General features: G+C 54.5%; 1 protein-coding gene across 3 annotated transcripts in view; it reads left to right on the forward strand.

Annotated features, from left to right (window-relative positions):
* Positions 1–25,289, forward strand: part of TBC1D22A (TBC1 domain family member 22A) — a 320,415-nt gene that overhangs the window by 274,338 nt on the left and 20,788 nt on the right. For all 3 annotated transcript variants that reach the window (XM_042948144.1, XM_042948145.1, XM_042948147.1), the window contains one exon: positions 10,854–10,949. In XM_042948144.1, the coding sequence (XP_042804078.1) occupies positions 10,854–10,949 (96 nt within the window). The remainder of the gene's footprint in view (positions 1–10,853; positions 10,950–25,289) is intronic.

A 25,289-nucleotide genomic window follows, 5' to 3' on the forward strand; every position in this document is an offset into this window, starting at 1 on the left:
GTGGCCTGGAGGTCCCTCAGGTTCATCACCTTCTGATCCTGCCCTCACGGAGGTGGGGACGGGCCCCAGGGAGTCCTGCAGCTGCAAGCGACATGCTGCCTGAGTGCTAGGACGCCCTGCGAGGACAGGGCGGGTAGTTGTGGGGGCACCCGGTGAGCACGGCTCTGACCACAGTGGGGAGAGGCCCACGACCACAACAAGCGTGGTCAGCGGCTTGCCTGTGATTTGTCCGGTTTGTGCCCAGGGTCCAGACCCTGTGCCGGAGGCTTCTTGAAGATGGACGCCTTCGGCTCCCGTCCCCAGCAGCGCAGGGTTCCGGGGCAAAGCCCTCGAACACCTGGACCGTCCCAGGGGGCGGGGTGGTGGGGGGCGCATGGGCAGAGGTGGAAATTCAGCTCTGAGAGACCGGGAGTCCTGCCGGCCGTGAGCGCCGTGTGTGGGTAGAGCAGGGCTCAGGTGGTAGGCGGACCGTGCACAGGGCCTGAGGACAGCATAGCACCCGCCCTGCCGAACAGAACACGACCCGATGTAGCGAGGGCCAAGGTGCCTCCCGACCGTGGCCCCTGTGGTCAGGGGTGCCGCTCGCAGCTGGCTCGGTCGTGTCCGCAGCCCCGCGGTGTGACCCAGGCGAGCCGCTCAAGGTCTCTGCCCGTCTTCTCATCTGTAGGAGGGGAACCAGTGCGGGCTGGGCACAGGGCCAGGAGGCAGGGCAGCAGACAGGAGTGCAGGCCCCAGAGGAGGGGGACACGAGCTGCCGCACCTGATCTGGCAGTGGAGAGGGGCTGCAGCCGGCCAGAGGCCCGTCCCCACTCACACAGTGTCCCCAGGGCCCGGGGAGCCACCTTCCAGAGCCTTCCCTCTTGGCCAAGAGCTTCCCTGGCCCAGCACCCTGGTCATCCAGCCCCTCCCCCAACCTCGCCCAACCCCCCAACCCCCCCCCACCCCCCCCACCGCCCCGTCCCCTGAGCCAGGGACGCTTTTCCAAGTCACATCGCCTTCCCTTCCAGAGCTCAGCTCCTCCTTGGGAAATGTCTGGCCGACCCGCTGACTTTGCCCCGGTCAGGAGGGCCCTGATTGCATGCATCAGACCCCGAAGGTGGTGGACACCCCTCTGTGCTGAGTGGGCTGCTGCCACTGAGACCCAGCCTCCCGACCGTGTCCCGGGGGACCGACGGTAGTGCGTGCCTGTGTTAAGCTTCGTGGAAGCCGGAGCTGGTTTTCCATTACGATACGAATTTTTTATTTATTAATTTGCTATTGTGATATAATTTACCGAGTCAGCAAAAACAAGTAATCCACTGAAGCAATGCTGTAAAACTCCGTTTTCCCCTAGCACAGTGCCCTCTGGAAGTGTGGCTGTTCGGCCTTCTGCTGGACCCGGGGGGTCTTGTGGGGCTGCAGCCGTCAGAGCCTTGGAGTCCCGGGGGGGCGGCCCTGGGCCCGCCTCACACTGACGTCCGCATTCCTTTACATCACAGGCCCTTAAGCAAATTAAGTGTGTGAACAGGGTTCCTTAGAGAAGCCTACGTTCTGGAGCATCCCTAAGTAGTCCTGGAAACCTTCTTTTCTCAGCATTGCAATGCTGATTAGCAGTCTTACAGTCGGCAGAGCCCTCGTGTCTTCTGTATGTGGACCAGTCACCTCCAGCATCTGGAAAGAAAAAGGCGTGTGTCTTTAGGTTTGCTCCCAGAGGCCCACCTGCCCGTCTCCCCGGTGCATCCAAGTGAGTGGGTTTGGGTGTGTGTAACTTCATACAGTCATTGCTCCTGCCGTGGGGCTTGTGACAGAGCTTGGAGGGGAGAGGGGGCCACAGAGAGAAGAGGCCCCTAGGACAGCGGGAGAATGGTCGGGTGAACAGGAGGGACAGTGTGGCAGACGCCCCCTGGGAGGAGGGCCGGGTCAGCTGGCTGCTGGGAGACACAGGAAAGACCTCGAGGAAAGAATACGGCTGAGAAAACTCAGCCAGTACCCACTGCTGGGGTAGCAGTGTGTGCAAAAGTGGGGGTGAGGCTAGAAGGGTCTGGTGTTTGGGGAGAGATCGAGAGGGTCGAGTGTCAGGCAGGAGGTGGGACAGGGCCCGTGATACCAGAGGATTGTGGCACGTTAAGTAGTTTGGACGTTATCCTAAAAGCAGCGGACGCTTAGAAACCACACTTGTGACGAGACAGGAGTCCGCTTGGTTAGAGAGGGTGGCCTGGTTACAGGGGGGAGGCAGGCTGGAGGCCCAAGTGCAGATGGAAGGTCAGTGGGGCCACGGAGGCTTTAGCAGCATTTCGCCAAGTGTGCATTGTTAGTTGGTTTCAGTTCCAACACGGACATTTCGCGTATTTATTTATTTTTAAATGTTTATTTATTTTGAGAGAGCTCCCACAAGGAGGGGAGGCGCCGGGAGAGTGGGAGAGAGAATCCCACGCAGGCTCCACACTCAGGCCAGAGCCTGATGCGGGGCCTGATCTCACGAATCCGTGAGATCGTGACCTGAGCTGAAATTAAGAGTCAGATGCTGAACTGCCTGAGCCCCCCAGACGCCCCTCCCAGCACAGATATTTTTAGTTTTAATAGTTACGTTGATTTAAAGAAACTAATGGGGCAGTGCGGTGGACTTAGGTGTCACAGAGCACACAGAAGCATGCTGGTGTAATTATTTTTTGTCAAGTTAAAAAAATTTTTTTAACGTTCATTTTTGAGAGAGACAGAGCATGAGCAGGGGAGGGGCAGAGAGAGACAGAGACAGAGTGTGAAGGAGGCTCCAGACTCTGAGCTGTCAGCACAGAGCCCAATGTGGGGCTCGAACCCATGAACGGTGAGATCATGACATGGGCGAAGTTGGGCACTTAACTGACTGAGCCACCCAGGTGCCCCTGGTGTAATTGTTAAAAACATAACCACAACGGAAAGGATGCTGTCATTGGCCAGAAATCATGAGAAAATGGAACTCCAGAGAGAAGAGGGAAAACATCAAATCTCCCCAGGGGATCCTGCCAGTTAATTTCTAGGGTCTGCAGGAGGGTCTGTGTGAGCCGCAGGCCAGAGACAAACCCCTGGAGACTGTTCAGAGACTAAGCAAGTGTTGGTGTTTGCCTTTCTTGGCCTTGGCCATGGAAGTCAAAGAACAAAGAAAGGAAATACCTTCCTTCAGAGATGCCACCATAGTCCGGGATTCATGTGGGTTTGGAGCCCTAATTTATGTGACTTACTTGTCCTAAAGAATTTCAAGCGGAAAATTTAGTTGAAAGTAATCTTGAGATAATCGTGTCCTTAGGTTCAGGTAGAAGTAAATACAATTTTTTCCCCCAAAGAAAACCATTTTTGATGCAAGCTTCAAAGAATTCCAACAGATAAAAGTTCCCAGCATCTTAAGCTCGAAAAGGGGCAAAACCACGAAGGAACAAGGAAGCTGGCCACAAAGAGCAAAAATTACCAGAGAAAACAAACTTCAGAGAGACCTGCAAAGACTGCAGCCTGTAGGGTTATCTGGGATGTGCGTGACCGTAAGCTCACTGTGCCCAAAGTCGTGGAAAGGAGCATACCAGGCACAAGAACAAGGAAATCTGTAAGGCACGTTCGAAAATGGGCTGGACGAGCCGCCCAGGAATTGTGATACGTCGAAGAGCTGCCCAACGAGCCAGAAAGTACCTCTCCCAGGGAGACCGAGCTCAGTGACACAGAATAGTGAGACGATCCCGCCCCTGCCCGGTCCAGCTCCTGAGAAATTAAAGAGAATGCAGAGGGGCAAGGGATGATGTCCCCAAGATTGATGGAAGCCCCCAACTCTGGGGACTTGGAGTGACTGATGGATCTCTAGCGGGACATAGAGTGTATGGAAATGGAAATTGCAGAACTCCCAAGACCGAGTGTCTCACAAGCAGGCAGACAGAAGGGTTAGGTTTTCTGTGAAGGAGGGACAGGCGGACTGGGACATCAAACAGCGGAGGCTGGATGATGGTGCGGTAACATCTTTAAAAATGAGAGCCGACTTAGCCTGCTGTATCCAGCAAAACTACCTTCTGGGAAAGAGAAGGATGTAAAGACATTTTTAGACAAAGGAAAACCGACAGGGGTCCCTACTGGAAGACCTTCTCGCTAGTGGAGCTTCTGACAGCCGTTTCAAGAAGGATAGTGATTTCAGAAGAGTCTAGATGCAAGAAGGAATGATGGTCCGAAAAAGGCAAGGTCATGAGTAACTCTAAACACTGCTGTATACAACAACAACGAAAAGGATATCTGAACTTGTAATGTTACAAAGTCAAGGTAGAACTGGAGTCTTGGCCAGTAAGAGCATCTTGCAGGGGGACGTCTCCGGTGTGCCTCTAGCGAAGATACTCCTCACTTGTGTATTGCTTGGGAAGGTAATAGAGACCACGAGTAATCTTGGACCCCAAGTTAAATATGCACGTTAGTCTTTGTAGAGTAACTATTAAAATAATAAGAACAGTTCAGTAACTTCCAGAATAGTTGGGGCTGGGGCTTTGGCATAAAGGCGGAAAGTAACTCAGTCCAGTTGTAGACAAGAAAGAAAAATAAAAGGAAAAGTGGAATACGTACACATTTCAAAATAAGAGGATGTAAATTAATCTGAATATATCAGGAATCACATTCAGCAGGGACCCAACTCCACAGGGACCATGTCTGGGGTTTTTTCAAATCCAATATCGTACTAGTTATAAGAGAAATATAAAGACACAGAAAGGGTACAAGTAAAGGGTGAAAACCACATGCCAGGAAAATCACATCTCAACAACTAGCAACAAACTATCAGAAATTAAAATTTTTAGTGACGCCCGGGTAGCTCAGTCAGTGAAGCGTCCGACTCTTGATTTCGGCTCAGGTCATGATCTCACGGTTCGTGAGTTTGAGCCCCGCGTCAGACTCTGTGCTGACGGCGTGGAGCCTGCTTGCAATTCTTTCTCTCCTTCTCTCTCTGTCCCTCCCCTGCCCCCTAAATAAGTAAACTTTAAAGTTTTCAAAACACCATTTTTATTTTTAAATTTAATTATTTATTTTTATCAGGTACAGTTACCATAGTGTTATGTTAGTTTCAGGTGTACGATATGTTTCAGCAATTCCGTGCGTTTCTCGGTGCTCTTCGGGATAAGTGTGCCCTTCATCCCTTTATTTCGCCCATCCTCCCCTCCTCCTCCCCTCTGGCAGACACCAGTTCTTTGCATTTGAAGTCTGGATTTTTGTCTCTTCTTATTCTCTGTTGTTCTTTGCTCTGTTTTTGAAATTCCACGTGTGAATGAAATCATGTGGTGTTTGTCTCTGACTTACTGCACGTAGCATAATACTGTCTGGCTCCGTCCGTGTTGTGGCAGGTGTAAAGATCTCATTCTTTTCTGTGACCGAATAATATTCCATCGTGTATACATACCACATCTTCATCATCTGTTCCTCTGTCAATGGACGCTTGGGCTGCTTCCGTGTCTTGGCTGTTACAAATAACGCCACAATGAACATAGGGGTGCCTGTGTCTTTTTGAACTTGTGTTTTTGTTTTCTTTGCAGAGCAGATTCCTGGATCATCTGGTAGTTCTTATTTACTTTTTGAGGAACCTCCATACTGGTTTCCACCAGTTTGCATCCCCACAGTGCTCTAGGGTTCCTTTTTCTTCACGTCCTCGCCAACACTTGTCATTCTTGTTTTTTTTTTTTTATTATTATTTTTTTTATTTTAGCCGTCCTAACCGGTGTGAGGTGGTATCTCACTGTAGTTTTGACTTGTAGTTCCCTGATGCTTAGTGATGGTGAGTGTCTTTTCATGTGTCTGTTGGCCATCTGGATGTCTTCTTTGGAGAAATATCTATTCAGGTCCCCTGCCCATTTTTACTTGGGTGATTTGTTTTTTTGTTTTGTTTTGTTTTGTTTTGTTTTGTTTTGTTTTGTTTTGTGGGTTTTTTTTTTTTTTTTGGTATTGAGTTGTATAAATTATTTATATATTTTCGATTTTAACCTCTTATCAGATATGTCATTTGCAAATATCTTCTCCCAATCAGTAGGCTGCCCTTTTTGTTTTGTTGATGGTTTCCTTCTCTGTGCAGAAGCGTTTTATTTTGGTGTACTCCCAATAGTTTAATTTTGCTTTTGTTTCCCTCACCAGAGGAGACATATCCAGAAAAATGTTGTTATGGCTGATGTCAAAGAAACTACTGCCTATGTTTTCTTCTAGGAATTTTAGGGTTTCAGGTCTCACCTTTAGGTTTTTAATCCATTTCGAGTTTATTTTTGTTCAAAACACTATTTTTTTAATAGTGTCAAAAAATATCAGCTGCTGTGGGAAAATCAAGCAGAAGACGTTTAACAGATCTGTATCCTGAAAACTATAAAACATTGCTAAGAATAATTAAAGAGCTAGGTCAGTGGTAAGCTATACCATGTTCATGAGTCGGGACTCTCAATATTGTTAAGATAATAATCACTCCAAATTGATATATAGATTCGATGCAATTCCAATAAGTCTTAGCAGGCTTTTTGGAGAAATTGGCAAACTGGTTGTCAAATTCTTGTGGAAGTGTAAAATACTTAGAAAAGACAAAATCAACTTTGATGAAGAACAAAAACAATAGAGGAGTAGCATTACCTGGTTGTTAACTCAGTGGACAGAGCATAGTCTTTTCAACAAACTACCGGAACAGGTAGATATCCGTGTGCTTGCACATGGACTTCCGCTCCCACCTTATGCCATATGCATATAACATATGCAAAAGTGAACTCAAACTGTATCACAGACCTAATGTAAAGCTTAAGACCATTTTAGAAGCAAACCTTTATGCCCTTAGGTTAGGCAAAGATTTCTTAGAAATGACACCAAAAGCAGTATTCATAAAAGAGCAAAGTAATAGATGAACTACATCAAACTTTAAAATTCATGCTCCTCCAGAGTCAATATCGAGGGTAACAGACGAGTTATAGACACAGAGATGTGTTTGTAAAGCACATAGCTGATCAAAGACTTGTATTTAGAATATATAGAAAGTTACTCAAGTCTCAACAATGAGAAACAAACAATCCATGGGAAAAACTTGGACGCTCCACCAAGAATGTCATATAAGCACATCAAAGGTGTTCAGAATCATCAGTCATTAGAGGAATGGTAATGTGTAAATCAACACCATGGTGAGATCCTACCACTTGCCTATGAGAGTGGCCAACATTAAAAATACCATTTCACATGTGGCCTCTGGGGTGACCGCCCCGGAACGCCACCTGCTGCTGGTGGGGCTGTGCAGCGGTGCAGCCACTTTGCAGATAGTTTGGCCGTGTCTTCTGAGTTAAAATACTGCCACTGTGTGATCCAGCCCTTCTCCTCCTCGGTATTTATCCCGGCAAAATGAAGGCATCTAGCCATAGAAAGACTTGTCCACAAACGTTCACAGCAGCTCAGTTTGTAATCAAACCGGAAACAACTTCGTGTCTATCAACAGGCAGACAGCTCTGGCGAACAGACTCTCTAAGAGAGCCGTGTTTCTGAGCAGTTACAGGCAGTGGCCACGCGGTGACATGGCCACATCTCAGGGCAATAGTGCCGCGTGCAGGTAGCCAGACAAAAGTACGTGCCATATGGTTCTATCTGTACAGAAGCAGGGGAAGGGTAAACTCGTGTGTAGGACAAAAGTAGGTCAGTGATTGCCTAGAGACTGAGAGGGACGGAGGGAGAGATCACAGAGGGCACGGGGAAACTTGCGGGTGATGGATGTGTTTCCTCTCTTGAGCGTGACGGTGGTTTCACAGGTGTAGACACGTATCGAAACCTGTGCGATTTTATACTTTCAATATGTAAGTTTATTGTATGTCAGTTCTACCTCAAAAAAAGCTGCCTAAAATAAACAAATAACCCGACAAAAGTAGATGTGTAGTATGGTTGCACCACACTCCTGTCCCCCTCTCCAAAGGCTTAAAGGCAAAAGCATTGGTTGACATAAAGGAGATCGTGTATATTGATATTGTTCAGTACACCAGGAAGATAATACGGTTGAAAATTTGTATGCGTCTGATAACGTGCTTTCCAAATACATAAAACAAAGATCGGCAGAACCTTGAGGAGACATCAAATCCGGTGTTGTAATGGGATTTTTAACACCCTTCTGTTATTGATAGCACATAAGATGACAAAATCAATCGGGATTTATAGGAGATCTGAGCAACACTATTGATTAAATTTATCTTATGGACACATACAGGACATTGTATCCAAGAACTCCAGAATATATACTCTTACACACACCTGGTGACGATAGCTGGCATTTACCTACTATTTACTATGTTCCAGGCATTATCCTAAGTACCTTACGTTGTGTGATTTGTTTAGTCTATAATATTTCACAGATGAGGACACTGAGGCACAGGAAGGCCAGTAACTTTGTCTTGGTCACACAGCTAATTAGTGGCAGACCCAGGGTTTAAACCCAGGCACTCTGGCCCAGTCCCGTTCTTGATTGCTCAGTGTGCTGCCTTAGGGGGTGTGTGTGTGTGTGGAAACTAATTGTCCTCCCCTCGCAAAACCAAATCTAAGCAAACAAAAGAATCAGCATCGTGTAAATCACATTCTCTTATGACACAGTTGAGTTACAAATCAATGATCAAAGAAACCTAAAAAGACAAAACAAGGTAAAAACGAACCACATATGTTTATAGATTTAAAAAATGCTGATAAGTAAGCTATGATTGAGGCAAGTAAATCACAAAATGAGGGAGAAATTTCTTAGAAGTTAAGGATAGTAAAGATACTATTCAGTTGTGGAATATAGCTGAAGTGGGGCTCATAGAGGAAAGTTTATAGCCTTAAATGCTTGCTTGTGTCGGAAATGAAGAAAAGCCGGATATTAACTAGCTCATCATCTGTCTTATCTTAAGAGAAAGGACCAAATGACCTAAATGTAATTCGAAGCCACTCTGCATTTGTGTATGTTAGAAAATACCGACAACAAAAAAACAGCAACTCAGTAGAAGAAAGGCTGTAATGAAGATAACAGTGGAAGTGAATGAAACATATAATATTAGCAGATGTAAAATGGAACCAGAAGGTTGGTTGTTGAACAACACGAAAGTAACGGACTTTGAGCAGGATCTAGAATGGAGAGGAGGAAAGGCCTACGTAAACGTGGTATTAAGAACCTCCAGCAGGGGGCGCCTGGGTGGCTCAGCGGGTTAAGCGGGTTAAGCTCAGGTCATGGTATCGTGAGTTCAAGTCCCGCGTCGGGCTCTGTGCTGACAGCTCGGAGCCTGCTTCGGATTCTGTGTCTCCCTCTCTCTCTGCCCCTCCCCTGCTCATGCTGTCTCTCTGTCTCTTAAAAATAGATTAATCATTAAAAAACTTAAAAAAAATCTCCAGGAGGATGCCCCAGTGTCTCTCTTTCCCTCCTTCCTAACACACGCTAGTCAGCCCTCCTGTCAGCCACCTCTGCATGGCCACGGCCAGTACTCCTCGTCCCTTGCTGTCTTGACCCTTGACCCTCTCACGTTCCTGTGTCTCCTCCCACCCCTTTCCCCCCACCGTGTATGTTTCCTGCCTGGGCCACAGGCCAGCCGCCTGCACTCTGGACTGGACGCCTAACGGGTGTCTTCGGCTCAGCATGTCCACACAACAGACTCACAACCTCCCACCAAAACACTCCCACAAACTGCCACAAACCGCCACAAACCTGGCCTCACCTTGGGAGATGGTAGCTTCCTCCTTCTGGTCGTTCAGGCCAAACATGTTGGGTGTATCCTTGATTCCTCCTCTCCTCCCCCATAGTGTCCTTATCAGTAGCATATTTTCATGGCTCAACCTTCAAAACTTTTCTAGAATTTGACCTCTTCTCCGAAGCTGTGCTGCTACCCCCTTGGCCTGCATCACTCACCCCTCTTGATTTTATGATTTCCGCGGTCTCCTGGCTGATCTCCGTGGGTCTGCCTTTGCCTACCCTGCCGGATGCCAAGTCTGTTCTGCGCGCACCAGCCAGAAGCATCCTTTGGGAGCACGGTCTTTCCTCTGCTGGGAGCGTCCAGAGTTCATGAGAACAATCCAGTGACCAGGGCGGCCATGGGGATCTGGACCTTCCCCCAACGGCGGCTTCTGCTTGCTCACCTCACTCTCCCCTGCAGCCACGCTGATCTCTTCACTGCTTCTGGAATGTGCCGGGCAGTCTGGAACCTCAGGGTCGTCTCGTTTCTCCCCCCACCCCATCCACGTGGCTTTCCCTTCTTGGGTCTGTGTTTAAATGTCACCTTAGGTGATAGATCAGATCACTGTATTTAAATTGCAGACCAGCCTGCCCCTTCCCCAGTATTTCGCACCCCTCTTCCTCACCTCACTTTTTCCAGAGCATGTCACCATCTCTTACCTTATTTATTTAGTAAACAGGTAACAGGAGTCGTGCGGGTATCACACGGGAATCTGTGGCCGTGGCCCCTTGAAAGCCAAGTGTTGGGAGCCCCGATCCGGAAGTTGACCGTGCATGCCCGAACTAAGGCCCAGGCACGGAAGGAGGGGCCGAGCTGAACCCACAGCGGGCAGGGGGGCGTTGGCTGGTGAGGAGCCTCCCCTCCCCGCCCCCACTTCCAGCGGGCTTCGAGTCCCTGGTAGCGCCCTCGCCCTCCGAGGAGCGGGGGCCACTCTTCGGCCACGGCCAGTGACCGGCGTCCGAGGGCAGGTTCCCTCCCCGGGTGGCTGTGCAGCAGGAGCTGGTCTGCCTTCCGCTACTGCCGGTCGTCCTGTCAGGAGGGCCAGCGAACCGCCGGCTCCTCGCGGAAGCCTGTGCTTATGTCAGGGAGGCAGGAATGTCAGAATCACGGCCTTCGGGCTGCGTGAGCCTGGCCTGGGGCGGCAGCCGTGGTCCTGCCGGGCACTGACCGCCCCCGTGTTCTCTCTTGCAGTCCGAGCCCGAGGGCTTCTCCCACTTCCACTTGTACGTGTGCGCTGCTTTCCTGGGGAGGTGGAGGAAGGAGATTCTAGAAGAGCGGGATTTCCAGGTAAGTAAATGCCCTTTCGGGGGGGCCTGAGCTTGATCCTGTCTGGGAGGTTTAGTGAGCTGAGTCCACAGGGCTGTTTGTGCCAGGGCTTTGGGCCGGGCGCTTGTGGTGAACCGCTGACCTGCTGTCGTTGGAAAGCTGTCACAGCCAGGAAAGCGCGCAGACCAAGGTCACCCGTGGTCACCCGGGGCCCACGCCACACCGTGCGTTCAGAGATGCCGCTGTCCCCCAGGCTCCCGGAGGCCCTTCCTGAGCCCGTGTGTATGTGTGTCCTCGGCAGTGGGGCCCCAGGGGCGACTGCAGGGCTGTGATGGGTTAGGGCAGGTGCTGGCCCACGAGCAGACAGCCTGGGCGCCTGACCACTGGGCGGCTGTGTGACTCTGGCACGTCGCTTAGACTCTCTGGGCCAGTTTCCTCCATGACTTAGTGGGAGCCACAGTGGCACCCGTTCATCAGCTCTGTGCTCAGCTGGTCGCTCTGTGGGGGCTGAGTCCCCGGCCCCTGTCCCCCCCCGAGTGGGCCTCCGTGTGCTGGCCCAAGTACCATGGTGGGTGTTGGCCCCTTCACAGGGTGACCTCCGCTGTTACCCAAGGTGCTTTAGTCTTCCTGCCCGGTGACCCAGGAGGGTGGGGCCTCTCGGGTACACTGAAGAGAACAGTGGTGGGGACCAGGGACCGGGCTGTGCCCCAGCTGGCTGGGGGTCCCTCTCTGGCCACTTCACCTCCTTGGGCCTCTTGTCTTTTAGGCGAGGGACAAACTAGGAGGCTCCGCGGTCCTAGGTCACAGTGTGGTGGCTCCGGGCTGTCTTCGTGGCCTTGTGGCACCCTGGCTCTCTGTGGGAGGTTTGGGAGAACAGTGGGGCTGAGCCGCCGTGCAGAGCCCGCTGTTTATCTGAGGGAGGAGTGCCCAGCTTCCCTGGCGCCCAGCGGCCGGCGGCGGTCTGACCCTGGCCGACATTCCCCGAGTGCCTCCTGGAGAACAGCTCACTCATGCAGGTGGCCGGGGCTCATGGGGTCGACCGCGTTTGGGATTCTCATTGCTGCCCTGATGGGGGTTCTGCCTGCCCTGGCGGGGGAGGCACAGCTCAGGGGGGTGGGGGTTGATGAAGCCGTGGCGAGCCGTGCAGGAGAGTGTGCTAAGGTGGGAGGCTCGTCACCGTCCCGGAAATCACTCTCCAGCCCCAACCGTGGGCAGCCTTGAGCCACATGTGCCTGAGAAATGGCCCTCGCCCCCCGGGACTTCAGTTCTTGCTAGGGAGAGGGACTCGTGACAGGTGAGTGACCTCACACGAGGGGCTTTGCCACCCGGCCCTCCGTTTCCTGCTCCCCCAGTAGGGACAGTGCCGCCAGGATCCCCTTCCCACAAGTGGCTCAAGTCTCAGAGACTGTGCCGGGCAGCTTGTGTTCTCATCCTTATGAAGTGCCACGAAGGGGTTGTTGGAGGGCTGGGACCCCCCTGGGGCCGGGGGACAGCAGGTGGGAACAGCCCTGGATGCGAGGGACCTGAGCCAGGTCTGGGGCGGGTGTGCGGCCTGCAGCTCGCTGTTGGGCTGGCTCCTGCCCCTCCTCGCCCCTGACCCCTTTGGGCCTCCTGTCTCCCCACCCCTCACACAAGAGCCCGCAGGAGGGGACTGTCCAGGTGACCCCAGGCAGCGGCTGTCCTGGTGCCTTGGAAGAAGTGACACCAAGTCCCACCCTTTGCTAGCCCGCCATCTTTTATCAGTGTTTCTAGGAGCCCCGTGTGTTTGTGGTTTGCTTGCTGGCCTGTGGCAGTCAGAGGGTCTGCCTGGGGAGTCCTGCTCACTGGCCGAGATTCGTGGGGCCGGGAGACGAGCGGAGCCTGGGGGAACGTGGGGAGCCGGGGAGGAGTGGGGCGTTCATCCTCCCCCGGACTCGTGCTGGCCGTGAGAATGTCACAACGCGTTGTGGAGGGTTGAACTGAATGGGAAAGGAAACAAGAAAACAGAAAGAGCCTTTGGAGTCCCAGGCAGCACGGGAATTGGGTTTGCAGTTGTGACATTTTAGGAGAATGCCTCTGTGTCCATGGAGGACAGCCTGAGTGACGGAGCCCAAGAGCTCCGGGCCTCCAGCAAGAGAACATCCTGGAGGAAGGCGTTCCAGGCCCGCCCTCCCTGTGCAGAATGGTAATTTGGCCCTTGGGAAATAAGTGTTGCTTCAAGTCATTTCCATAGGAACAGAATCTTTTCCTGAGGAGGAAGCTTCCCAGAAGCAAGGCAGAACCCCCGCAGTGTCACCAGGGCCCCCCCCACCCCGCTGCGGGTGCTGGGTTGGGGGGGGGGGGGCGGTGAGACAGGCTTTGCCCCCGGCTTCAGCTCCCCGGGACTTGGCCAGGCAGTGCCGTTGGGTGCTGTGCCTTCTGAGGCTCGTCCAGGCTAGGGATGATACCTTCTGGAGTGGGCGTTCACTCCTGTCCTGAGCCTTCATGCCCTGGAGCTTTGTATCTTCCTGGGGGACCGGCCATCGCGGCCGCTGACCCTGTTTCCCAGCCGTCCCGCGGGCGCCAGAACGGGCCCCTTTCCGCAGCTGCCTGTCCCCATCCTGGCTGGCCGCTGAGGTCCGAGCCTGGGTTCTGCCCTCCTTTCTGCCTTTTCCTCACAAGGTTCTGTAGGGTCTTAGGGGTGGAAGGAGCTCCCTGTGCACAGCCTTCTATCCCCTGGCCAGGCACGTGGCAGCCCGTCTCTTCCTAGGCCCCTGAGGGGGCTGTTTCCCAGCAGGAGGGCCCGTGGCACAGAGAGAGCACAGCCGAACCCCCCCCCCCCCCAGCCCCAGCCCAGGTCAGGCACATGTGGCCGAGTCAGCCGTTGAAGGGCCGGCTCCAGCACGTCCAGTGGCTTGGAACCTGGCTTGGCTCCCACCGCAGAGGCTCGAGAGCTGCCCCAGGACTGTAGCCTTGCCTGTGAGGCACGTGTCCCCCTCGGAGCACCGACGGGACATGTGGCAAAGCTCCAGGCGGCAGCTTCCCTGGGATCTCTGGCTGGTTTATAAGTACAGCGTTACAGAGAGTTGAAGGTCAGCCACTCTAGAAAATGATTTTCTTCTCACCCCCAAAGTCTGAGCTGCGTGGTTCGGTGCCCCAGGACCCCAGGGGTCTGAGCCCAGCCCCTTGTAGCCCCCGTCCCTCTGGTCCTCGCTCCCAGCCAGCCGTCCCTGCCTCCAGGGCGTGGCTTGCCCAGCCAGGGTGTGGCGGAGAGGGCAGCGTGCAGCCGGGCCGCTCTGGTCCCGCTGGCCTGGACGGTGACCCAGAAGCAGCCTTGTCCTAGGATGCTCTGTGACACGGGGAGCCCTCCCCAGGTAGGAACTGGCATCGTTGTTTTGATTTCGAAGAGAGCGAGTCCCTTAGACACACGGTGGCCGTGTGCAGTGCTTTTTAAGAGGGAGGAGGATAGTTAGTTAAGTCAGGGTGAGCAGAGTCGGAACTTCCCAGCGGAGCCACGGCCTTCTCGCGGGTCCCGACATGCTTAGCGATCTGCACGCGTGTCCAGTCCGTCAGTCCGCTGCTGCCTCTCTGCCGGTGGATGGCGAGCCTTGTTAGCAGAGACGGGAGCCTGCGAGCGCAGGGCAGGACCGGCGGAGGATCCCACAGAGAGGTGCTGAGCGTGAGTGGATGCCTGGCTGTGCCCCTCAGCGGACGTGAGAAGGCCCGGGTGCCGCGCAGCAGGTGGGGGTGGGAAGGCCCGGGGTGCTGGCCTGCTGGGCTTGGCCCAGGCGCCTGGTCCTTTGGCTCCTGTGGGTGGCAGGTGGCTGCCACGTGGGACCGGGCAGGACCAGGTGAGTGCAGCGCCCGTGGGCGGGGCCTCCATCTGTTCTGATGTTCTTGGTCCCGATGGATGGTCCAGCGCACCCCTCGCGGCCCTTCCTCTGGGCCAGGTCCTGCTGTTGCCCAACTCCGTTTCTACCCATGTGTGTGGGCTGCATGCAGCTTCGTGCGGGGCTTGGGACAGGGGCCCGTGGGGCCGGAGCAGGAGCCTGTCACAGGGATAGAGCAGGGCAGGGGCTGCAGCAGAGGGCAGGGGCCGCCACTGGACATCCTGTTCTGCAACCAGGAGGAAGTCGATGAAGCTGGTGCTGAGTGTGCAGGGGGCCGGGGGTCCCAAGACGAGCCTGAGAAGGATGGAGCCGGGAAGGCCTCCTGGACTTTCCTAAGGCGGGGCGCTGTCCGGAGGGCAGGGGTGCGAGGACCCGATTCAGCGGGAGAATGACTCCGGGGTAGGGGAGCAGACTCGGTGAGGGGGCAGGTGGCACAGGAAGGACTCAGGCTGGCAGTGTTCCCATCGGGCTGTGAGGGGGTTGAACGGCAGAGAGGATGGTGTCCTATGTGGCCAGAGTGGCGCCTCTGCAGTTAGAAATCGTGGGGCAGAGACTTCTGGGAGCTTGGACACAGCGCTCGTCCGTGAAGGTCTTGATTTGTGCGCTCTTCTGTCTGTGCGCTAAACTCGAATTTAAAACTTTTATAAAACAGAGAATTGACACAGCAGGCCTAGGAGGAGATGCGGTGGATCTGAGGAGGGTGGAAATAAGGTTATTATGAATCTGGATGGCAGAACATAGGGGCGGCCCGAGGGCTCCGGGTGGGGTCTGGCTGTGTAAGCCACAACCGTGTCTGCTTAGTTTTTGCGGAACGTTCACAAAGTGAACCGTCCGACCTGCGCCATAAAAGTTGTCAAAATCTGAAAAGCTGGAACAATGTGGGCACTAGTCGCTGAGTATAATCCTTTACAACAAGATACTAACAGAGTTAAAACTGAATCATCAGGCATTTGGAAACTGGAGAGGCCGCTCGAGAAGAAAGTGACCCTGTAAACGTAGAAGAGCTTTAAGAACATGTGTGATGTGACGTGTGGGGCTTGACCATGGCCAAAATGCTTTAATTATATAAAAACAGTAAAGAAAAATACCCTTTAACTCCAGAAGTTAGATATGGAAAGTGAAAGTCAACATACGATAAAGGTGGTAAAGGAATTATTGAGTGAACATAGCACCAATGACGGGGTCAGAAAATGGAGCTCGTGAGTAGAATTGAGAACATCTTACTTACAGGGGGGCCTGGGTGGCTCAGTGGTGAGCATCTGACAAACGTTCTCCTGCGTTTTGGGAAGGGAGACAGCAGAGATTTGGGGGGAGTATAAAATGCCAGAATTGCTGCAAAATGAAGTAAACGACAACAACAACAACATCCTTGAATGGACCCATAATTTTGGGATAAGTTCCAACATTTTCAAAAGTCTTACCTTTAAACATGGTTCTGAGGCCAAAACCTGTCTTCCCGAGCAAGTTCTTTCCAACTCTCGAGAAACCTGTCGCCGTGTGGCCTGTGACCCGCGGACTTGCCTATGTGTCACAGAGCTCTAATCACTGCTGCCCTGTGTCTGTGTGCCCCCCGCGTGTGTGTCTGCCTACGGGACTGACCCTGTGAAGCCGTGCGGTCGGGGGCGGCGGCCTCGGTCCCCGGCACAGCGCCTGACCAGCGAGGCACGAGTGTGAACACGGGTTGAGTCAAGGAATTCTTTATTAATAGGAAAGAACAGCACCTGTGAAAAGGAAATTAGAATCTAGTTTCACTTGCATGTAATACAAACACAAATATGTTTCGTAAAGCACCAGCATATTTAAACCATTGATACATTAAATAAAAACATTCCGTGAAAAAGTTTTCCCCCCCAGGAACATGAAATGGTTTGCTGTTGATAAATCTGCCTCTGTCACGGGTCCCACACACGTGCAGGGCTTCATTAGAAGGGCTCACGGGCCTCAGCGTATGGTCCTGCTCATGGCTGACATTTGTCACCCAGCCCGGCAGAGATGCGCAGCTGGGTCAGTGGGGGGAAGGCGCCCCAGGAGGAGTGGAAAGGAAGCCGGTGCCTGCTTCGTCCTCCCCAGGAGCCACACAGAGCGTGCTCCCCGTTTCTGCCCAGAGCCCAAGGTTTCTACCGGGGCCAGGTCTCGGGGACGCCTCTGCCCATCAAGATTCTGGATGCCAGGAAAGCTGGTGTTTCCCGAGAACGATGTGCAAGGAGTGTCTGCGGGCTGGCACAGAGCCCCAGCTTTACCACAGAGAGATCCTCTCCAGAGCCACGTTCTCGATGCCAGCCAAGGGTCAGCCCTGCAACCAGGCCCCTGGAGACCCGGCTCTGCTGTTCCTGTTCTTCCTGCTTGCTGCTCATGCGTCCTGGCAATAAGCCACAGGGTCACTCACGAAACGTAGCAGCTTCTCCTGCATTTAATAGAAGGAAAAACAACAACTCAGCTCTTACTAAAATGGAAATAAAAGAATACTTACCTTAACATGCCAAAGACTGTAGACCGCATCCAGCAGTACCCAGGGGATTCGAGGGACAGTCCCCTCTATGTCCACAGCACACCTCCGCGTCTGTGATACGACGGGTACGCGTTCAGCAGAATCTCCCTGCTCCTGCCCCACCCACTGCGCAAGCTCACACACAGACGCGCGTGCCAGCGAGATGAAAAGTAGGAGTGAGCCAACACTGGGGTTTGCTCTGTAGACCCTGCTAGTTCCCGCTGGGGGCAGGCACGGAGCCCGGCACGGAGCGGAGGGGAAAACCTGGGGTCCGAGCAGGCGAATCAGAAACCCTTTGCCTAAGCGAGGACCCCTGAACTCCGGCAAGTGAACCAGAACAGACAGACCTGGAGGTGTGGCTTTTGCTTGTCTGAGACGCTTTTCATAGAGCAGGAGTGAGAGAAAAGTGTCCCGGCGATGGGGTCACTCATTCTACTTTTGTGACGGAAGCACCTCATGCTAAAGCATTAATTTAAAATGGCCAGAGTCCCAGGTGCCTGACGCAAAAAGTGCCAGCTTTCTGTAGAGTGACACGTAGGAAGCACAACCTTGGTAAATGTCCGCCTGTCTGAACCACCGTCAACAAAGTGAAAAGCAGGTGAGAAACAGAAGAGCTCACAAACAGGATCAAGACATCTTCCGTGTTTGTGATACGCAGAGAGCTCACGCAAATCAGTAACGGAATGACCATCAGCAGTCAGTCCACAGAAGAAATTATGTAGCCGGCTGGTGAACGTACGTATATCTTCCAGTCGTTACTAAGGAATTGAAAAATCAAACAGATGCTACCTGCCAAATTAGCGGTGCTCTTTAAAATGCACTTCATTAAAACTGATGAAGCTGGCGAAACAGGCGTGTTCCTTCCTTCCTTCCCACGGGGATGTGATATGCAGCCTTTCTGGGGAGCTGTTAGTAATTTATGGCAAGAGTCTTACTTGGGCCCCTGTAATTCCCCTTGTTTATGATTATGGGAAAACAAACCGTCTGCCTCCTAAATGTCTAGTGTTAGGAGGAGAGTTCTCTAGGTTAAAGTACTTGGTTAGAATATTCTAGAATTACCAAAAGATCTTGTCTTCAAAGAATAGTTACTGTTGTGGAAAAGCGCTCCCCGTGTATTCCTAGCGAGGGAGAAGCATGATGGGAAGTTACACACGTTTTATATGCAGGGCGTCTGCACTGCTCATGCACACGACCTACACGTGTACACGTAGAAAATACGTATATACATTTACATGCTCATATATGGATAAAAATGACCGCGATTTTGCTTGTGTAGTGTGCACAGAAAAAAGACAGAACAAATCACAGTGCTAGCGTTTTTTTTTGTTTTGGTCGGTGGAATTGTGGATGTTTTAAGCTTCTTGTTTGAACTTTAAAAAAATGTTCCATATCCTCTCAATATGTGGTCAACATGGCTTTTCCCCTCCGGTTAATTCCTGAGTTAAGGAGGTGAGACCCCCCCCCTTGGTGAGGTGCCCAGCTCAGAGCCCGTGTTCTGTGACAGATGTCAAACGTCACCTTCCTGAGGCCACAGCAGGTGTCCCTCCATAGTGGGAGCCTGTGTGCTCGCGTGTGCCCCTCAGCTCACACACGTGTGCACATGCAGACACATGTACACACGCACACAACCAGGTGGTCCTCAGAGGCGAGAAGCGCGTCCTGTCCTCTGGGGACCCTCGGTGCCCATAGGTGCCTGTGTGCGGTAGGATGTGAATAAATGCCTCCTGAAAGGAGGGCCGAAGGGAGAAGGGGACGGGTTGCAGGGCTGCATGAAGAGCAAGGTGCGTGGGCCCTGGAGCCAGCCCCTCCCCCCACCACGGTGGCTCAGGCTGCACATGGGCTGTGAGAGTCCTTTCCCTTTGGCCAAGTTGCCACAATGGGCATTTCCTGGACCGCTTGGTGCAGCCCATAGGTCACTCTTTTTTTTTTTATTTTTAAAAATTTTCTTTTTGTTTTATTTATTTTTGAGGGAGAGAGAGAGAGAGGGAGGGAGGAAGCATGGGAGGGACAGAGAGACCGAGGGAGACACAGAATCCAAAGTAGGCTCCAGGCTCTGAGCTGTCAGCACAGAGCCTGACACGGGGCTTGAACTCACAAACCGCGAGATCATGACCTGAGCCGAAGTGAGACGCTTAACTGACTGAGCCACCCAGGCGCCCCTAGGTCACTCTTGAAGTCTGTGTTTTATTCACTGGACCAAGCTTCTTTATGCCCTGTCGTCTGTCCCCTTCCGTGGAGGCGGGTTGGATGAGGTCATCTCTAGTGGCCGTGCGGGATCCCTGTGCAGGCTGGACGGGTTCCAGTACGTGACTTTGAGCCCTCCCTGGGCGTCCCCGCACTACTGGGCCTCTGCAGACTTGGGAGATCTGGGGGCAGGAAGCAGCTGGGAAGATGTGCAAGGCGTCTGCGGGGTGGCTCTGATTTACAGGGACAGACATGCGGCAGTGCCCAAAGCCCAAGCCTCACGGAGACCGTGGGGCCCAGCGTGCGGGAGGGGGCCAAGGGTGCCTGGCTGCTCGCCCGTCCTCTGGCCTCAGATGTGGGTGCCAGTGTGCCCACCTCCACCACAGCTTTAGGAGAGGCCTCGAAGTGAACACTTCTTAGCCCCAGCTTTTGTGCACCGGGACCCCGGGCTCGGAAAGTCAGCGGTGGCTTTAGGATTGTGTGTGGAAGCAGGTGGAGAGAAGCCACGCTCCCTCGCTGGGAGGGCCTTTGCCATCTCCAGTTCTCCTCTCCAGTGCTCTCACCCTTGGACAGCCACCCATAGGTGACCGTGGGGTCCCGGCCCCTCCGGGAGGCCCGGGAGCGTCCCATGGAGTCCTGCTGGCCTGGGTGACCATGGGGTCCCGGCCCCTCCGGGAGGCCCGGGAGTGTCCCCATGGAGTCCCACTGGCTGGGGCCTTCAGGAGGACGGGGCGGTGCCTTCGTTTTGGGCCGCCCCGGCTCTCCCCTTGCTCTGAAACCAGGGAGGTCAGAGCCAACACGGACTTTCGGCCTTTTTTCCTCCCATGTGGGGCTGCGGCCTTCTGCCCTGCACAGTGCCTGGTGCCTGGTACCAGCGGGAGGACGCTTGCCGTCTGACAGGGCGTCTGTGCACGTTGATGGCACTCCTGTGCTATTCTGCACACCTTCGCTTGGAGTTGTAGCATCCCCTCGGACGGGCCCGTCGCCATCGATTCCCTCGCATCCCCGACAGCCGCTCACGGGGCGTGGAGATGGCCCGGCCCCCTGGGCAGGGGGTCATGTCTTTGTCAGACCAGACTAATTTTGCAATGCCGAGTGCCCTTGGGCGGGTTAATTCTGTCCGGTTTGCATTTCATCCCGTGTTCATCTGAAGCAGCAAATGTCACGAAATGCCAAAGTACAGATCAATTGTCTCTTTCTTTATCATTTCAAGACATTTTAGAGACAAAATTAGGTCAATTGAAAAATAATCTTCGAGTGCCACGTGTGCTCCTGTGGGCGGCGGCTGCGTGTGTTTAAGCGTGGCGTGTGTGTGGTCGCGTGCGGTGTGGAGTCATGCCCAGGCTGGGGCGCCCAGGGAGGCGGTGGGTCGGCGAAGGGAGAGTCGTGGCGTCTGACCTCAGTTGCCTCATCGGCAGGGGGAGGTGGGGGCCTCCCACCGTCTGTGCTCGCGGGCTCGCTGGAGGGGCGAACGAGGTCACGGACAGAGGAGGGGCTTGGAGCCACCCCGCACCCACACGCACCCTCAGCCTCTCTTACGAAGCCAGGCGGGGGGAAAGAATTGATCTCGTTCTTTGTTGGTCTGTGAGCAAAAGAGGCTTTTCTCGTTGCACATGGGGGGTTTTGCTTAGTCATGAAGGAAACTTCCCTTTACCTCCTGTGGAACCTGTTTGGGGTTCTCTCCGCACGAAAACCCCGGAGGAAGGAAGGCCCTCCTTGTGCGGGATTCTGCTTTCCCTCGAGGCCGAGCCGAGGCTGAGCCGCACCCTCGGGGTCATCAGGGCAGGCGGCACGGCCGGTGTTGGGAAGAGGGCACGTCGTCCTCCACGGGGACGCTGTGAGTGGCAGGGCCTCTCTGGGGACATGCTCTTCCCCGGACCCCTCCCTGAGCTGCGCAGGCCTGGCCTCAGATCCCTGATCCTTGCCCACCCGCCTGCCCCTCTCCCGCCGGGGCGTGCACTCCTCGGCTCCCCAGGGCTCCTTCTCAGAGGGAGCACCCAGGAGTGGCGGGGGGAGGAGCTGGGGTCCTGTCCTGTGCCATCCTGTCCACTCCCGTCCCCGTCCCGTCCCCCATTGCTGTCGCTGGGCCTTGCCTGCCCTGACCTGCCCGGACGCTCCTCCCTGATCATTTCCCATTTGTGATCGGAACTCACCAGGCAGTTTTTGAGGGAAATGGGAGTCAGCACGAGACTGGAGAAAATCGATTTTGTCCCATGACAATCCCCAGATGTATCTATATTTTCATTAAATCATCTCTCTGCGGTGGGTTTTGCTTTCCTCGTGGGATTGAACTGCTGGAACCAAGCCCTCGAGCCCCTGCTGGGCCTGGTGGCCGCAGGGCAGCCCCCCCACCTTGCACCCCAGCTCCTGGAGAGTGAGGCCAAGTGTCCCTCCGCATCCAGGGCACTCGGGTGTGGGGGCTCCACGGGTGCCCCAGGCAAGGTACGTTACTGTCAGCCAGAGTATAGACGCTCAGTCCTTACCTGACGCCCGCAGAGCGGGGTCGGGGTGCGTCCTCACTCACCTCTCTGCATTGCCCAGCTTAAGGCTCATTCTGTTTTCTTTCTCTTCTCTGAGATTCTTCCATAACGAATGCTGTCGCCTCTTAGGAAGCGGTGCTCAGACTTCGTACTGTGGGTCCTGTCGTTGACGGGTCTCTGCATGCTTCCTGAGAGCTGCGTGTCCCTGGTGTTGGGGGTTTAGGGTGAGCGTTAGCACAGGCAGAGGGGAGTTACACGACCCTCCTTGCAGCTCAGGAGGCCCCGAGAGCCCAAGGAAGATGGTTTAATCTAGCAGTTTCCCTTCAGGACATGGCAATCCCATAAATCCATAGAAATTAGCCAGCAGAGAGGCTTCTGGGCCGGAAAGTGGAGGGGGGTGGGGCGGGACTGTTCCCAAGCATTCTTGCCCCCGGCACATACCTCTAGGGATGGTTTTTAGTGTCCTAAAGCTCTTCAGGTTGTGCCCGGAAGGGAGAAAAGTTCTCAAAGGCTCTTTCCGCAGAGCGCCCCTCTCCCCACCTCCTCCCAGCTCCCGAGGAGGCCACTTTCCTCCTTGGAAGTGGTTGCTTTTGTGTTTGTGTTTGTCTCTGACTGTCTCAGCGGCTGTCTCTGGAGTTTTCAGGTGTAATGACTTTCTGCAGCAGAAAGACCTGCCTTCTTACCCTCCACAGCCCCCAGCTCTTTGGGACCCTCCTCCTGGGGGGCGTGAGCCAGACCCTGACACACACACACACACACACACACACACACACGCACACATGACCCTTGGGGACCCCCCACCCCGGGGGCCTCAGCCAGACCACACAGTCACACACACGACCCCTCGGGGCCTCACTCGGGACCCAGTTTGGCTGTGAGCCTGGGGCGGGGCGGCCACCACGGTCTCTGGAGGCTGTGTGCGCTCCCTTGGGACTTGAAAGAAATTGGGCTCCAGGAAGTGAAATATCAAATGTTTAGGTGAGTCTGTGGAAAGTAACGTCCTGTGCCCTTCAGTAAGTGTTCAGCCGCGTAGTCTCGCTCACACATCTGAGACCTGAGCGGAGACTGTGGGTTAGATCCGTCGTTCCACGGCGGGCCCCAGGCGCACACAGGACTTCTTGGAGACCACGGCCAGTTTTCACTGGAGCGGGCCACTTACGGCTAAATGATTTCTAAGCAAGATTATAAAACTCCTTCCGTGTTTTTATTTAAAAACTGTTTCATGTGGATGATGGCTGCATTTTAGTATGCTTATGAGGGGTGGGGCTCCTGAACAGTCCTTGGGACAGGTCCTTGGATAGCTGTCCCAGGGCCCCCCAGCCTGCGTGCCAGACGCCGGGGGCCAGCTGCCTGCAGTCCGGGTTTCGAGGCTCACTGAAGGACACCTCTGAAATCAACGACAGGACACAAAGCTGAGTCCTGTCCTGTCCGTGATCTCTCGCTGACGGGGCAGCGGCTCAGGCCGACCGCCCAGTACAAGCACCCCGTGCCCCGTCATACACCCCGGGCGCCTTCCCTGGGTTGTCGAGCCAACCCAGGAGCCTGTGCTGTGCTCCCTCCTCCCCTTCCTCAAAGGAAGAATCTCTCGCCTAGTGGAAGGTCTCCTCTCAGCCCCACGTCTCAGCCCCTTCCCTCTGGGCCTGGCATGTGGCCTGTGCCCACCCAGCCGGGCCGTCCCAGCCTGAGCCGCTCTCAGGGGGGCCTCCCCGCAGGTGAGCTGGAGGGCAGCCGACACCGTGGGCTTTGCCAGTGACTCGCCCTGCTCGTTTCTGCCTGTGAATTAGTCTTGCCATTAAAGAAAAAATTACACCCACCATTCAAATCATTAATTGAAAGGCCCTTATTATCTCATTAATGGTGTTTGATATCTGAGCCAGATAAACTGGGAGAAGCTCGTCTGTTCAGTCCCTGAAGAAATGAAATCACATCACGGGCCTTATTGAAATGTCTCCCTCTCAGCCGTCAGGAAGTCCGTGCCACAGCGGTCTGTTCGTGGACCCCCGTTCGAGTCTGGCACAGAAGTACCGTTGTGCGGCCGGGGCGCCCGCGTGACGTGCGTTTGGCCAGTGGTGTTCAGGAAGGCGTGCCCGGCTGCGGTGCTGGCTGTGAACGGCCCCTCTGAGTTCCCCAACCGCGTAGACGCCTTCCTCCTCTGGGTGGTCTCCTAGGATCAGTGGGGTTTCAGAGAGAGGCCGAAAAGAGGGAAGGGGGCGGCCCCAAGGCTGATGTCACCTGCGCGGTGCGTGAGGCTTCTGCATTGACCTGGGATGGACAGGAAATCAAATGGGAACCACGGCCCCTGAGAGCCGTGTCCCCGAGGCTGTGTCCTCTTGCTGAACCCGGGGTTCGCCGGGTTGATTGCCAAGCTCCTGGACCTTCTTTGTGTAAAGAACCCCTTATGCCCCGTGGCGGTTCCGTCCCCTCCCCCGCATCTTCTCTGCCTGTCTAGCCATGTCCTGCGTCCTGGGTGCCCCAGGCCCTCACACGGGGGAGCCGTGGTCTGTTCGTCGCTGACCCGGTGCTCTGGCAGCGCTGGCTCAGCCTGAAGAGACTGGACAGGAAGACCCATGTGCGGGCTTCCCCGGCAGCTGGGACTAGGCCGTGGAAAAGGAAGGAGTGGGTGGTTTTGAGGTTCTAAGATCCTCACCTGCAGCGGAGGTGACGCCCAGTGAAGTGAAGGGACCAGGAGGAGTGCGTGGCAGCCGGGGTCCAGCAGGGCTGGCGCTCCTTCCTGGCTCCCGCGGTCCCCCACTGCCCACCTGTCCCCTCCAGCCCCACTCCGTGGGCCGCGGCCCCAGTCCCCAAGGTCGTGTTCGGGGTCCTTCCTGGGAGAGGTCCATTTCAGTTAGCAGGGGTCCTCTTGGGTTCAAGCTGTAATGTGCCTTCCTGAACCCAGAGCCTTGGGCCACTCGGGAGTCCTGGGCTGCACCCTCACGGCCACCACCCCCCGTGAGACCCTGAGTGGTCATTTAGCTTCTCCCAACGTAACCGACACTAGTGAGCTGCTCAGATAGTGATGATGAACGGGCTCCTGTGGGAATCCTTCCCTCAGGCCTCGAGGTGGGAGCTGTCATTGTCCAGCTGAAGCGATGACAGAGGGCACACCGGCCCCTTTCCGCCAGAGCCCCGTCACGGAGCCCCAGGGGCCTTCTGTCGCTACAAGTCACCTCTCAAAGCGGCCTGTGCCCCTCAAGGGTCCACCATGAAATAAACACGCTTGGCCGCGGGGTCCTGGCCGAGGCCTCACCCCGTGTGCAGGCATGAAAGGTCCAGGAAAGCGAGACAGGGCCACATGGGCCGGACGAGCTGGGGGATTGCCTTCCAGTCCAGAAAGCCCTCCGTCTGCACAGGGAGGTTCATT

This window comes from Panthera leo, chromosome B4 (assembly GCF_018350215.1).
Source record: "Panthera leo isolate Ple1 chromosome B4, P.leo_Ple1_pat1.1, whole genome shotgun sequence".
Lineage (NCBI taxonomy): Eukaryota > Metazoa > Chordata > Mammalia > Carnivora > Felidae > Panthera > Panthera leo.